Raw genomic sequence first — 16072 nt, forward strand, 5'->3', positions numbered from 1 at the left:
TTCTGCCATGGCAGAGAGGAGCTGCAGCCAGTCAGGATGGATCAGAGGCTGTAAATAAACCAACTGGCCGATCTTCTGCTAAAACAAAGGCTTCTCAATTTTTGAGACTTAATGTCCCAGTTATGGTTTCAAATATAATACCCCCTGGAATCAGTGTGAAAGTAAACGACAAAATGACATTCCTAAAAATCAGAGCTTTACCTATTCTTTTTCTAGAGCAGGCTCAGCAAAAGTTTACTGGAAAGGGCCAGACAATAAATATGTGAGGCTTGATGTGCCACAAACTGCCTTCTGTCATATATTCTTGTTCCTTTTTCCAATCACTTAAAAAAGTAAAAATCACTCCCACCTCACAAGCTATACAAAACAGGCTGCAGGCCAGATTTCATCCAGGGGCCATGGTTTGCTATCCCCTGTTCTAGATGCCAAAGTTTGAGTTTCTGACAACAATTAACAGTGGCCATGAAATGTTGGGATTTAAATAACTCGTATTAAGCTACCATTATCAGAGTAATGTATTTTTAATTGGCATATATAGAATGGGTTAAACTGTGGCTTGTGTGGCTTCTGCAGCTTTACCCTGCCTGCCCACCCAGGTGACTCCACAGGTGTTGGAATCCGGGGATTTCTCTGCAGCTGTCTGATGCAGCTAGAATGTAAGCTCTGTGAAGGCAGGGATTATGTTGTTGGTGCTGGTGCTGTACTCAGGACATGGAATGCTGCTTGGGAAATAGTGGCACTCAAATATACTGTGGCTTCTTGTTTGTCTTGGGAGCATCCACATCTTTTAAAAAGACTAGGCTTTCTAAATTTTTTTAATGTTTATTTATTTTAGAAAGAGAGACAGAGCATGAGCAGGGGAGGGGCAGAGAGAGGGAGACACAGAATCTGAAGCAGTCTCCAGGCTCTGTGCTGACAACTCAGAGGCTGACATGGGGCTCAAACCCACGAACTGTGAGATACAAACTGTGAGCCAAAGTCAGACACTCAACCAACTGAGCCACGCAGACACCAATAAAAATACTAGGCTTTCTATAGCTCTGTTTCATTCTGTCCATATAGAACATTCCGTGATGTTTATGTGCCAGGCACTGCTCTGAGGGCTTTATGAATTCCTCATTACAACCCTGTGAGGTGTTGTCTCTCCCAGCTTACAGATGGGAGGCCAAGATCACACAGCTTGTTAGGGAGAGCCAGGATTTGGACTCAGCCATCATGGTTCTGTCTCCGGGCCTCTTCTATCCCTTGGGTGATCTACATGGGCATCACCTTCAGGCTTCCATCTCCAAACAGGCTTGAAAGGATCTCTGGTTTTCACTTCTGTGACTTTTCAAAGCTGCATCGCCTTGTGGAGTATAAAAAGAATATTCTAAGACAGACATAAACTGGTCAAAACTACTGAGTTTGCCAAAAGTCATTGAACTCTATACTTAAAATGGGTTTATCTTACTGTACATAAATTAATTATGCCTCAGTAAAATTGACTTTCACCAAAATTCTAATCAAAAAGCCAAACATGATTTGGAAAGCTGTAATTAGAGAAGAAAGAAACCTTTATTAATGAGAAAAAGAATCCAGCCTCTTGGAGAAAAGTTATAATGGCTATGTTTTCTGAGCTATTTAAAAACCAAGAAGTTATTTTATTTTGACTTGCACCCCCAGGGAAAGGAAAACCTCTTCAGCGCAAGGTGAAACCACCTAAGAAGCAAGAGGAAAAGGAGAAGAAGGGAAAGGGAAAGCCACAGGAAGATGAACTGAAAGACTCCTTGGCTGATGACGACAGCTCCTCCACCACCACAGAGACCTCCAACCCAGACACAGAGCCTCTCCTCAAGGAGGTATGACGGGCTCCCCCAAACAAACGATGGAAGGAGGTGTCTCATAGATTGGGTTTTTTAATATAGAATGAACCTTTTCTCTTTAACATATGTACATGTTCTGAGGATTCCTTCTCAGCGTGCACAGGCAGGCCTAAGCCACTGTCTTGCAGGAAGGAGTCACAACCCCCGAATGGAGGTCTTCATTTCCCCCAGGCAAGAACATCTGCAAGCATGTTGATAAAGTAAAATAATTAGAAATTGGAAACCCTGCTTGAAAGATAGGGACTATCTAGAATAGTAACTACCCTGGCTCATGCAATTTGTTTCAAATTTTAAGTATCAAAAGAGGATGAGAAAGAACTAGACCACTTTAATTATATTGGATTTCTCCTGTCTTATCACAGCTGGTACAGCAGGCTTCAGGAGCAGCTCACTCCTCCTGCCAGGAGGGCAGTGACTGTCCTGGAGTGGAAGGTGGCCTCAGGGAAGACCCAAGGCTTTAGTGGTCACCCAGAACTGGCCAGCTCAGCAGACATCAACACATCAAGAAAGCTTCCCTATAGCCCAGAGTCCTCAGCAATCAGGGTAGTCACCAGTGTCAAATAATACTGCAAAAGTCTGGTACTTAGTGGTGTTAGGTAAATGGAAGGTAAGGTTACTATTGTGAATGGGTCTGAGACTGAGTTATAGGTGCTTTGTAGAAAAGCGAGGGCATAATTCTATTTTGGCATTTTTATTTTTAGATAACTATATTTCAAATTTAATATGATCCTAATATAGCCTTTAATACTCCAGGCCCAAATTCCTTTTTCAGTTTTAATCTAGTAACCTAAGGAATCATTTCTTAAAGATGTCTAACAGTGTCATCTGCATATATTAATTTTTTAAATGAAATTTATATGTGACTTATTTTTCTTGTCAACTCCCTTCCCCTTTGCATCCTTCACATTTGGTGTGGTGCTCCATATGCCCTCAGTACAGTCCATAGCATTGGATTCTGTACTGGGTTGTATATCCTTTCTAACAGATTCCTTCAGAAATGCAGAATGCCATCTACTCATCTTTGAGTGCAATCCCAACAGTTTTGATGATACAAATAAGCATTTGGAAAGCATTTTCAGCACAGGCTTTCTTCACAACTTTTCCTCACTTCCTTTCTTGCCTTTCCAGCTTTTCTCCTAACACTTCTCTCCAGCTGACCCTGTCTGCTGCCATTCTGTGTGCACCCACTGGCATAATTCTCTCTGTTGTTCGTTTCCTCCTGCTTCTCCTGTCTCCTCCCTGCCATTTGCTTCTTGCAGACACAGCACAGAATCCTCCATGTGGCCTTCATGCCTGCTGTCCTTCTCCCTTCTGATCAGCTTTTATTCCTCCTCCTCAGTACTCTTGCATATAATTTATGTGCTTTTACTACTTTGTGACTGGTGTGTTTTCCAGTTGTGTGTGTTTCCTTCCTAACTAGATGACAGACTTGACAAATCACTTTCCCATAGATGTCTTTTCCATCCTTTTTCTACCCTTTCATTCAAAAAGTAGGGATTGGGTGGACTATTACACAGTCGTTTAAACGGGATGAGCGTTTGCCATTTGCGACAGCATAGACGAGGGGTGTTAGGCTAGGTGAAGTAAGTCAGACTGAGAAAGACAAATACCACATGCTTTCACACATATGTGGAATCTAAAAAACAAAACAGATGGATAAACAAACAAGAAGCAGAATCAGACCCACAAATAAGGAGAACTGGCAGTTGCCAGAGGGGAGGGGGTGGAGGGATGGGCAAAATGGGTGAAGAGAAGTAGGAGTTACAGGTTTCCAGTTATGGAATGAATAAGTCACAGGGGTGAAAGGCACAGCTTAGGAAATATAGTCAATGATAATGTATAGTCAATGATATTGTGATATTTCTGACAGGTGGTAGCTACACTTGTGGTGAGCACAGCATAACAGCTAGAGATGCTGAATCACTATGTTGTACACTTGAAATGTATGTAACATTTGTGTCAGCTATCTGCAAAATCTTTTTTAATGCAAATTAAAATTTAAAAAAATTACGTACCTGACCACCCAAGTGCCAGGCCTTATGTCTGGGAAACAACAGAGGACAAAAAGACCATGTTCTTGTCCTCAAAGAGCTCATGGTCTACAAAGTCCTTTATGAGTCAACTGGTCAAGAAATAATTCTTGAATAATTCAGAATAGTCTTTTTTTTTTCAATATATGAAATTTATTGTCAAATTGGTTTCCATACAACACCCAGTGCTCATCCCAAAAGGTGCCCTCCTCAATACCCATCACCCACCCTCCCCTCCCTCCCACCCCCCATCAACCCTCAGTTTGTTCTCAGTGTTTAAGAGTCTCTTATGCTTTGGCTCTCTCCCACTCTAACCTCTTTTTTTTTTTTTTTCCTTCCCCTCCTCCATGGGTTTCTGTTAAGTTTCTCAGGATCCACATAAGAGTGAACCCATATGGTATCTGTCTTTCTCTGTACGGCTTATTTCACTTAGCATCACACTCTCCAGTTCCATCCACGTTGCTACAAAGGGCCATATTTCGTTCTTTCTCATTGCCATGTAGTACTCCATTGTGTATATAAACCACAATTTCTTTATCCATTCATCAGTTGATGGACATTTAGGCTGTTTCCATAATTTGGCTATTGTTGAGAGTGCTGCTATAAACATTGGGGTACAAGTGCCCCTATGTATCAGTACTCCTGTATCCCTTGGGTAAATTCCTAGCAGTGTTATTGCTGGGTCATAGGGTAGGTCTATTTTTAATTTTCTGAGGAACCTCCACACTGCTTTCCAGAGTGGCTGCACCAATTTGCATTCCCACCAACAGTGCAAGAGGGTTCCCGTTTCTCCACATCCTCTCCAGCATCTATAGTCTCCTGATTTGTTCATTTTGGCCACTCTGACTGGCGTGAGGTGATATCTGAGTGTGGTTTTGATTTGTATTTCCCTGATAAGGAGCGACGTTGAGCATCTTTTCATGTGCCTGTTGGCCATCCAGATGTCTTCCATCCGGATGGCCAACAGAATAGTCTTAAAAGGTGTGGGGACAGGAGGGTGTTTTAGCCCTTTTCCTGATTATTTACTCTTGACACTTAAATAGATTGACCTGGTGTGACCTGTTAAAACCCAAGTTGCCTTAATAACCATGAACTCTGAAGCTGGGTAGCTTCTAATATACCTTTATGCTTGTAATTCCTCCCACACCCACAGCTGTGCTCGTTTGCTGAGTCTGTCCTTCCCCTGTCTGTCCCCTGATTAGCCTCAGTGCTTCCTTGCACACAGTACTGCTCAAACTGTGTGTGATGAAGAACCAGGGTGTTTTTTATTTCCCATGTGTCATCTAGATGGTCCTACTATACACAAGTAGTACACACCCACGCCAAATGCAACTCCCCAGAGAGTTCCTTAATACCTGAATGGATCCTTGCCCTGTTTGGGAGACAAGTCCACTGGTCTCATGCTTGGATGCCACAACTGTCGAATTACTATAAAAATGCATATGTGTGGTTTCTGTACTTACATAGTAGTCAGGGGCCAGAAACCTCAGTGGGCGGACTGGAAAATAGTACGGCTTTAAGGTGCAGCTTGGGTGTGTCCTTCTCAGCACAGGCTCCACACTCAAGCCAGGCAAGACAGCCCTTCTGTGCTCCAGTCATAGCCAGTGAACATTTCTACACGAAGGTACAAGTTCATCTCCAGCTGTCATGTGTGCCCCCCCCCCCACTAGACTTGGGGAAAGGGCCTGGGCCCCCTTGGTAATAACCCCATTGCCTAGCACCAAGTGGCTGACCGGTAAATGTTTGTTGAGTAAGTGAATGAATAACTAAGCTTCTTCTTGTTGGTGGTGAATGGTTAGCATTAAACCCGCCATAACACTTTCACGGCCATATTGTCACTCATGGACACTTAGTGAACAGGTGCAAACACTTACTACTTGCCGGTGCTGTTTTCTTGCCCTGGGTTTTACTTGTGCTCAGGATTTAGGAGCATTTCCAGAGTGTGTAACTTTATACTGTATTCCAAGGTGAATTTTCTTATTTAAAAAAAAAAAAAAAAAAAAAAAGCAAGGTTTGCTCCCCAATACTTAAAAATAAGAAGCCACCAATTTGCTGCTACCACTGCACCCACCCCAGACAGAGTAGGAGTATAAATAAAATAACATTCTTTATAATTCAGACTCACCAAAGCATAATTATAATAAGTCAGAGGCTAAAAAAATTGAGAGAACCATAATAAAGATAGAAAGGAGGTTGTTGTTTTTATACATACGTGTTGTATCTGGTCTGTCTTTGGTTTTGTGTCTCTACCTTCATATAGACTTATTAATCCTTCTCAGCAGCTAAGTGTACATTTTTTTACAGGATACAGAAAAGCAAAAGGGAAAACAAGCCATGCCTGAAAAACATGAAAATGAAATGTCTCAAGTGAAGCAAAAAAGCAAAAAACTCTTAAATGTTAAGAAAGAAATCCCAACAGATGTGAAACCCAGGTAAGAAAAATGAATGAGTGCAGAGAACTAAGATATATATAAGAAGTTACTGGTGAAATCCAGGTAATGTTTTTGTGGTTGGTCAGTTTTTATGGAGTTTTTTGCAACAAAAGCCATGTACTGCATCATGTTCCTCTTGGGTTTTTTTTCTAATGCTTAATGTTGACTGGGGACCACATGCTTCTGATGTCAGACATGTAAAAGGCAGAGTTAATGACTTGTTATGAAAGTTTAGGTTGGTAATTTGCTCCCAGGCAGAGAGCCATTTCACTTCTGTACAAAGGTGACCTTGATAGTTCAGCCACAGGTATGAGCCTAACTTTTCTCAAAAAGAGCTCTGAATCTGTTTACTAACCCACCACTACAGTTGGGTTCTAGGATTCTTTGCCACAAAACTTGGAAGAATTTGTTCTTACCTTAATGCTCAGGACAGTTATCACCTATCAGACAAGTCTAAGATGAATTAAGTAGGAAATAACTCAATTCCAGTCACCATGGAGCAGGATTCTGGTAAGCCCCACAGGGAAGACTTGCTGCAGAATCTTTCTGCAAGTAAATGAAGGAGTTGAACTGTTAGGTTATTAATTAAGCCTACTTCATACTTTCGTTAAACCTTAGATCTACCTAATAAGCTAATTTTAGTTTTAGTATTGTTAATGCCCTTCATAGTTCATCATATAAAATGGCCATCTGCATGGAGGCTGATATTTACCTTTTGTGTTAAGTGAGCATCAACCTAGGAAGTTGAAAGAATTGGGTATAAGTTAATAAAGGAAGACACTGTTATCATTAGAACTGGCCTTAGTTTTTGTGGAAGGTCTGTTCTAACTTTGATTCGGCGAACAATATGTGAGCTTTCCAGAAGCACCAATAGACTAGACTCTCTACCTAGGTAATAAATATAGCTTAACTCAGGCACGGGCATTCTGTTCTGTAGAACTAATACCTAATAAGAAATTAAGTGTCAGGGTGCCTGGGTGGCTCAGTCGGTCAAAGGTTCAACTCTTGATCTCAGATCAGGTCTCAATTTTCAGGGTCATGAGTTCAAGCCCTGCGTTGTGCTCTACACTGGACATGAACCCTACTAAGAAATTAGGTGTTACCCTAGTGAAATGTAACCTTTAACCTAAATTTATGAAATAATACAGCATATGGCAGTCATTCATTATTAGTGGAGTATTCGTACCTAAAATTCACTCTTACATGCACATTGTTATTTGGGTGATTCGATCCCACAGTGTGATGAGAACCAATCTGACCCAGCTAGCAGCAATGTCAAGGGGCGTAGTGGTTGACACACTTGGATCTCTCCCGAGAGAAATCATCCTGAGGCACTAATTAGTGCTAATATTCTGGCACTCCAGGAAAGGAATAATACCTTAGTGACCAGAACTATTCTTCTAGGCCTATTTCATGCTTAGGTGATTGATCAGATATTTCTAGATAAATAGGGCTAAAAAATACAAATTATGAAAAACCCTAGTTTTCATGGGGCTCTTGCAAGAATAGACAATCTGGCTATGATTCATATCACAAATTTAAAAACCAAGCTTCTAAGAATTATCATAAAAAATTCCATAGGTGACTTTTGTCAGATCTGCATGATTAGCCTTGATGCCTGAGCTGTCAGACATAATTTTTAAAACAGATAGTGTTTGTTAATTCTTATGTTCATCCCTCTTCCACTGACTTATGTTACATTCTGATTTTTTACTAAAAATTGGCCATTAACTGGATTTCCATAGCAAAACCATTCCACAGGTTACTTTGACCCATTCTGCACTGTTTTAGCCTTGATGCCTGAGCTCAGAGGCATAGTATTTTTTATACATGTACATGTTCATTTTTACCCTCATCCCTTTTCTGCTGACGTCTGTTGTATTCTGATTTTTTTATAGAATAAGTTGACCATTAGCAAATTTGATTTTGAAAAGGCTTCACTTGAATACCACTAGCTTTGTAAGGATTTCAAGTTCTCTGGTAAACAAAAAGCTACAGTATCCCCTTCTCCACCACCTAGTCAAGGGACAGTTACAGGGATAACTCATGTTCTCTTGATATGTAGTCAAGAGAAACATCGTTACCAGCAAGACAGTTTAAGCAGTGTTCTCTGAATTGTCTTTTTACCTTGTCATTTGTAACTGGAGAAATCCGTATGCAGCCTTACTCTTCTAATCTCCTTAATCTAATCTCTTTAAACTCACCAGTCTTGTTTTGTGTTTTCCCAAACACGGGGATAAAAGTATTAAGAGTCAGAATTAATTGGTACATCACTCAAATATGGAATTAAACAGACTGTTTTTTTTAATAACCAGAAAGGTGGCCTCTCTGAATAGAGCCATTCCCTGTCTACAGTGAGTTATGACAAGCCTTGCTCTGTGGCTCAGGTAAAATCACTGCCAGTTCTAAGTGATACCCAAAACTCCTGTCACCTCAGAAGTGCTGTCAATGTGTTACTCTGTGGTTCCACATATCTGAAGGGTATAGATGCACTCTGAAAAAGGGGTATCATTAATAAGGCATTTGTGTATTGTCACCTTTTAGAAGCTTTATCTGATTAGGAATAAATGTTTATTCTATATATCAGTTAGCCAAAACACTGATATTTTAATATTAATGAAATCTGTGGGCTTAGCTTGCATTTGCTTTCTGAAAAATTAGTCTTTAAATATTATCAATATTATTGGAATATTATGTTATCTCTAAGCCAGAAGGCCCCAATCCTGAAATGTTGAAGAATTTGGGGGGTTTAGTTGTTTGTTTTTTTAAGTTTGTTTTGTTTTTGTTTTTTTTTTTTTGAAAGCGAGGGAGAGCAAGCAAGCAGGGGAGGGGCAGAGAGAGAGGGAGACAGAATCCCAAGCAGGCTCTATGCTGTTGTCAGCACAGAGCCCAATGTGGGCTCTCAAAAAGACTGTGGCTCAGTCTTACAAACCGTGATGACCTGAGCCAAAATCAAGAGTTGGATGCTTAACTGACTGAGCCACCCAGGTGCCCTGAAGAATTCGTTTTCGTATAAATAGGTAGTGATAAAGCCAGAGCAGTGCCTCAGTCGTGGTCTCTGCTGGTGCAGCCACATCCTACCATACTCGCATAAATTCACTTCACAAAATCATTTCCTGGGAGTGTGGAGCATGGTGTCACAGTGGTAGAGACCCGGTCAATCCATTTTGGCCAGCTTTGACACCGCAGAAGGAAGTGGACCTGTAGACCTCCAGAAAGCTGTATTTTAGGTCCAAGATGCCAGGGAATTAGAGTTCACTCTAAGACACTAAAAGGACTTCTGTGGTATCAGGCCTGGTTTAGAACAGCAGTTTATCCGTTGATCTTTCTGTTCTCTGGTTGTCTGTCAACATTTTACATGTTTACGTGACTTAAATGTAATCTAAAATAAGTGGGGAAAGTCTTCATAGAATAACTGTACTCTCTAATCATCTGCTCAGACAGCACACTCTGCTCAGGGCCACAGGCACCACCTTTCACACCCTGGCCTCCAGACCCATGAGCACTGGGAAAGCCCTACCCTTTCCCTCAGCAATCTGCCTCTCCACTTCCCCCAGACAGGGGCATGTACTGTGTATTACATGAGCAAAAATGAGGCCTGGCATCTGAACCACCTTATGGTTTTTCCCTTTTAGAAAGATCATTTAAATTAAGTAGGCTCTTACCTATTTTATTCCAAAGCCTTCAAAAAGGTTTCTTGATAGAGATCATCTAGCTTAATTTAGGAAAGTATGAATCAGCGAAAATAAAATAGTTGTTTGGCACCGTTTTTCTTAAAAACCAACTAATTTTACAGCGACACAGAGTTACATTTTGTATAAATAGCCCCCACTCCCATACTTATAAATGACTTCCTTAAAAATAACTTCCACACACCCACCTCTGCCGCCACCACCACCAGAGTGCTGGATGTCTGTTTCATGGGAGCCTTTGTGTTTTTTTTAAGATGTTGTTTTTAAATAACTGTCAGTAGGGGAAGGACTTAGAAGATTCATAGAACTGTACATTAATAATCTTGCCCGTAAATAGTGTATTTTTTCATGTCGGTTTGTTATCCTGCCAAAAATTCTACATAATTTGGGTTAACTGAGCCCTTTGGATTTTTGGTTAGCTCATTCACTAATTCTAAACGTAATACCTATTTATTATAGAAAATTTGTAGGGGCACCTGGGTGGCTCAGTCACTTAAGTGTCCAACTGTTGATTTCTGCTCAGGTCATGTTCTCAAGTTTCATGGGTTCAAGCCCCACATTTGAGCTCCATGCTCTTAGCGCACAGCCTGCTTGGGATTCTCTCCTACTCCCTCTGCCCCTCCCCTGCTCACTGGTACACACACTCACTCTCTCAAAAATAAATAAAACTTTTTTCAAAAAAAAATTTTGTGAGGGGCATCTGGGTGGCTCAGTCAGTTAAGTGTCTGACTTCAACTCAGGTCATGATCTCATGGTTCATGAGTTCGAACCCCACATCGGGCTCTGCACTGACAGCTCAGAGCCCAGACCCTGCTTTGGATTCTGTGTCTCCCTCTCTCTGCCCCTCCTCCGCTCACACTCTGTCTCTGTCTCTCAAAAATAAATAAACTTTTAAAAAAAAAAATTGTGTGAAATATGGAGAAACGAAAGAAAGAAAATGACCTTTGCCTTACATCCATATAAATATTTGTAAATAGCCTCTGTTAAACTGTATTTATATTATTAATAATATTTACGTATTATTTTATCTGGAAGGTTTGAACCTTTCTGCCCTTTGAAATCAGGTGTGAATTAGTATAATGGGCTGTCCCTGTCCCAGGACCTAGCAGAAATTGGCTGCCTTCCAGAAGTGAGAAGTTGGCGTAGCAACGGAAGGAAGATGATGTGGTGCATAAAGAAATAAAAGAATCTGAAGCAGGGGCGGGGGAGGCCACAGTGGGGTGTTGGGGTCACACACCTGAAGGTTGGGGACAGGACAGGAAGTACACTAAGGTGGAAAATGCCAGAGATACACCCATTTTAGAACATCTAAATCAGCCAGTAAACTTTGTCGGATTTTTAATGAAAAGCAAGCTATCAGCTCAGCCTTGAACTGACAGTTTTCTGACCATCACCAGGAGCATGATGGAGATCACTGATGATTTTTGGAAGAATTCTCATAAGGGGCCACTGGGTTCTCTAAGCTGTGTCTCAGCCTTCACTAGAAAATGCCCTTCTTGGACTTGTTAGCTTAACTCCTGTCAGAGGCCTTCCCAAGCCTACAACTTGATCTTGGTGGACATTACAGAAGCAACTTGGTAAAGAATGTCCTTATGGCCCAGATAGTTACACTGCTCACACTGCTACCTTATATGTGTCACCTACCCATTTGTCCTAGAGATTGCTTCTCTGCCAACAAATTTTAATGTTTTCTTCATCAGGCTGTGGAAACTTAAAATAGCTCATCATGCCTGCCATTCTGCCTTGTTGGACAGGAAGTTCAGAGCCAGTTCTATTTATATATGTTTATTATGTTAAGCTTACCTCTAAATCTTTTAGAACACATGTACACTCTAAATAAATAAAAATAATATTTAAATTTTTGCCCAGGGTTAACCTTGAGTTCCAAGAATAAAGAAGAAAATTCATCTCACCCTACTCACCCTAGACCTTAGGCAAGTAGTTCAGTCCTGCTATTCTGCAGTGAGTTAGTGGATTTTCATAGGCAACCCAGGAACTTAGCCCTGGTTCATTTCGTGGTTTCTATGAGAAAAAAATGTGTTTAAAGTTTGGGATAGCAGGTGCCTTGACGTTTTAAGTCTGAGACCTTTCAGAGGCTCCACATTCTAGAATCTCACTAGTAGTCTAGATGCTGGGAGAGACTCATTCACAAGCAAAATAACTGTGGTTAGCAACCCCGAAAATGGCAAGTTTGTGCTAAAGGCTTTGCACCCATTATGTGAGGTGGGTGCTGTGACCCATTACAGATTTTCAGATAATGGACTTCAGTTTGTCAGCACTCAGAATAGCAAAGGATAAATCTGTAAGTGTCTCCTGAACAGTCTTAGGAATGTTTGGAAAGCAGCCAGTGCTAAGTTAGGATCATGACTACATAGTGCCTAAGGAAGCTAGATTAGAAAATGCAATGGAAATTGTAGCGTGATCAGTAACTTCTACTCTTTGCTGTAAAACAAAGGCATAAATTTGAATTTTCCATCCATAACTGTCTTTCAGTTCTTTAGAGCTCTCCTATACTCCCCCACTGGAAAGTAAACAACGCAGAAATCTCCCAACCAAGATTCCTCTTCCAACTGCATTGACAAGTGGATCCAAGTCACGAAATTCCCAGAAAACAAAAGGTATTTTCATTTGAGTAATATATTTTCATAATTCATTGTATTAGTAATTATTAGTTGCGAGGTGCCAGTAATCGATTAGTAGTTTTCAGTGCTTTAAAAGGTTAGGGTGGTGTTCTCGTCCTCATTAGAAGGTTCGTTGAAACAGATCTGAAAGAAAGGAATTATTTTCCATTAATGGTTTTTTTTCCCTGGTTTTTGTGCAGGTACAAATAAGTTAGTGGATAACAGGCCACCTGCCCTAGCAAAATTCCTCCCAAATAGTCAAGAACTAGGCAACACCAGTAGCTCAGAGGGTGAAAAAGACTCTCCACCACCGGAATGGGATTCTGTGCCAGTTCACAAACCCGGCAGCTGTAAGTATGGAGATTTGGAAACCATGGTGCCCCACCCTGGGCAGGAAAACTCCACAGGGCATATTGTGTTAAAAGGAGGCCTGGCCTCTGTGGTCTGCTAGAGCCCACTTGTACCAGCCAGCAAAAGCCCATTGTTCAATAGTCTGCCAGTTGTGAAACTGTCATAGCTTGTTTGGCTGTGGTAGGAGTATTTACGCCAGAGAAACCGACAGACAATTCACATTAGGACTCTTTTTTTCAGAGCTGGTAGACCACACCACTTCCCAGTGTAGAAAATGGGAAGATCTGGCTGGAGCAGTGAATCATCCAAAGAAATACTATTTTATGAAATCATTCACTCAGCAGTATCTTCTCTGACTAGTTCCTCATACGTTTACAGTGTAATCATTTTTGTAAAAATTCAGTCTTCTTTCAACTTTACCCACATCTTTTCCATATGTTTATGGAAAACATAACACATTCCTGTGTGAAGGTTTCACTATTTTTCTCACTAGCTTCTTGACCTTGTTAGTCCGATTTGGCCTGCAGTAAATCATGACAGTAGCACAGGCTACTAAAAAGAGAGGGCCTTGCCCTGGATACTTAGGACCCAAAATAGAAGACAACAGAGACAAACCCAGGGAGGAGCCTAATTATAAGGATTTGGGGTCAAGAGAGGACCAGCCTGAGGACTGATCATCTACATTCACCACAGTGTTAGAACTCACACTTGGCCAGTTTGTGCCAAAGGGAAAATTAGGGTTGAACAACAGGATTGTTTGGGGTGAAGGGACATTTAAATGAATAGTGGGTGACTGAAGCCCTCAAAGTTGAATGAGATCAAAGAACTTGGAAATCCAGGTGCCATGTACATTAAGCGTGGCGTCTTTCACATTTTCACTTACATAGATACGCAATGGAAAGAGATGCTTTCTGTGTTAAAACCTGTAGCCCCCTATTTGCCATGAGATTTCCTGGCACTTTTTAGTGCTGTTTTTTGCCTGGGATGAGATATAAACCTAAATCCCTGGTCATTCAAGAGATCTCACACGAGTCTCTCTGTAGTCCTTGCATCCAGGCTGAATGCTTTTTGCTCCTTAGATTCCCCTCTGAGGTTTCAGCTAGACACCAGTCCTAGGCTTATAGTTTGTGACTTGGGCAGTTCTGCATTAAACAGACCTTACCTCCACCACAGAGGGAGGTTTCCAGCACTGGGAATACAACATCCCTGAGGAGCCAGTTCCATGGGGTTGTCTGTAGCCCAGTAAAGTAAACATAAACTCTGCTAGTGTGAGTAACAACACATGATGTGGTAAAGAGGGCCGTCACCGGACACAGCCTTCAAGACAAGATCACTGGCTGTGACGGTGTTGTCACCAAAGTGGCACCTGATGAACATGCTGGCATCACTCCTTTGGGACAGAGGAGAGAAGGATGACCACATCCAACCCAGTGGGAGTTTGGCTCCACACCTCAGGAGGGAAGAAATGCGAGAAATGCTAGACAAATGGTCTGGAGAAGAAAATGTTTGGAAAGCACAGTTCTTTGGGCACAGTTTTTGGAAAGCACAGTTCTGTTTCCTCCCCAGGCCCATCCACGAAGGCTGAGAGAGCCCAGTGCCTCAGAGCAGAGCTCACTGTCATACAGCTAGATGGTTTGCCACTGGAAAAAGTGTATACTTGCTCCAAGGCCCACAACTGCATAATTATTTTGTTTTTTCAGTCAATGAATACCTTACGTTGATCCCACATCCTGTAACCTCTCTGTTCTCACCACCAGCCTACTAGAAAGTTCTCGCAGGGCTCCACTATATACACAATATTGCTATATGAAACCAGTAAGAATCAGTCCAGTAAACTTCCTCCACCCCTGCTTTCTCAGTCTTTTTTACCCTTCTCCACCCTTCTCTGGCTGAGACTGCTAGCCTCCAAGCCCTCTTAGCAGTGCCTCATTTCCTAGGGTTCCCAGCAGATTAAAGCATTTTCCACTCAGGGCTGTGCAAGCCTGCTCTTCGCTGGGAATCCATGTGTAGAGATCTTTCTACCCCAAGTAGCACCCCTTATAGCGTGGTGCCCTGTACCCATAGGAGATGCTGAGAAAATTCTCCTGGAATAATTTCGTGGTTTAAACAGACAGCATATCCAAGGGGTTATTAAAAGGCAAATAGCCACAGAGGAAATATATTGAGTCAAAAAGCTCTCTTAATTGCCCATGCCCTGTGCTATTTTTGGCCACCCCTTACCTTCCCCCATCTTCCCTTCCTACATCAAGCATTATTCCATAAGATGTTTTTCTGACTTTTCTTCTCCTGTTTCGTTCTGACATTTAGTAAGTGCTTCTGCAGCTACTGGGCCCAGTAAAACACATCCCACTAAAGGAGAGCTGCCAAGGGATGCACCACACGCTGCCCCCCCACCCCCACCAGGACAGGCACCTGGGGCGAGCGAGCACACCCGAGGCGGAGTGTGGCCCGTTCCAGCGTGGGCAGTTCCCAGCTCACTTCGGGGGGTGGGGGGCGGGGAGGGGGGGTGGGGTCAGAGAGAAGGTGTCCTACAAGGAGTGGCTAGGGAAGGGTCAGGACAGTTGTACAGATAATGGCCCTACAATATAGAGGTGATATCAGACAGACACTATGTTAGGGGCTTTTGAGGCAGGCAGAAAGGTGGAGAGCTTTGAGCAGGGCCCATATAGGAGATAGCATTTGAGACGGGCCCTGAGCATGGACATCGAGTCAGCAGACAACAGAGCATGTGAGGATTATCCACATAACCATGGGTGAAAGTTGGTGGGGTGGAGACAAGGACAGTGTGTGACGTGCCAGCACCACTGAGGAAAGTCAGAATTCTTGGGGTAGTTCACAAGGTGGCACTGAAGATGGGGAGTGAATGGATACCTTGGGCTTCAAGAAGTGTGCTTAGCATGGCAACACCATAACGGATGCCTTGACACAGCCAAGGAACATGCGGTTTTATCCAGGCCCCGAGCCCTTGGGGTTCAGGAGAACCACTGGTGCAGGAGAGAATCACAAGGGAAGTTGAACCACTGTGTTGAGCAGGCTTCTGTTCTGGAAGTGAGATGAAACAGACCCTTCACAGAAAATAGGAGT

The 16072-nt window shown here is 42.2% G+C and overlaps 1 protein-coding gene across 2 annotated transcripts in view; it reads left to right on the forward strand.

Annotated features, from left to right (window-relative positions):
* Positions 1-16072, forward strand: part of TMEM131 (transmembrane protein 131) — a 238002-nt gene that overhangs the window by 215540 nt on the left and 6390 nt on the right. For both annotated transcript variants that reach the window (XM_042981230.1, XM_042981231.1), the window contains 4 exons: positions 1663-1838; positions 6197-6324; positions 12510-12634; positions 12838-12987. In XM_042981230.1, coding sequence (XP_042837164.1) covers positions 1663-1838; positions 6197-6324; positions 12510-12634; positions 12838-12987 — 579 coding nt within the window. The remainder of the gene's footprint in view (positions 1-1662; positions 1839-6196; positions 6325-12509; positions 12635-12837; positions 12988-16072) is intronic.

The sequence above is a fragment of the Panthera tigris genome, chromosome A3 (genome assembly GCF_018350195.1).
Source record: "Panthera tigris isolate Pti1 chromosome A3, P.tigris_Pti1_mat1.1, whole genome shotgun sequence".
Classification (NCBI taxonomy): Eukaryota; Metazoa; Chordata; class Mammalia; order Carnivora; family Felidae; genus Panthera; species Panthera tigris.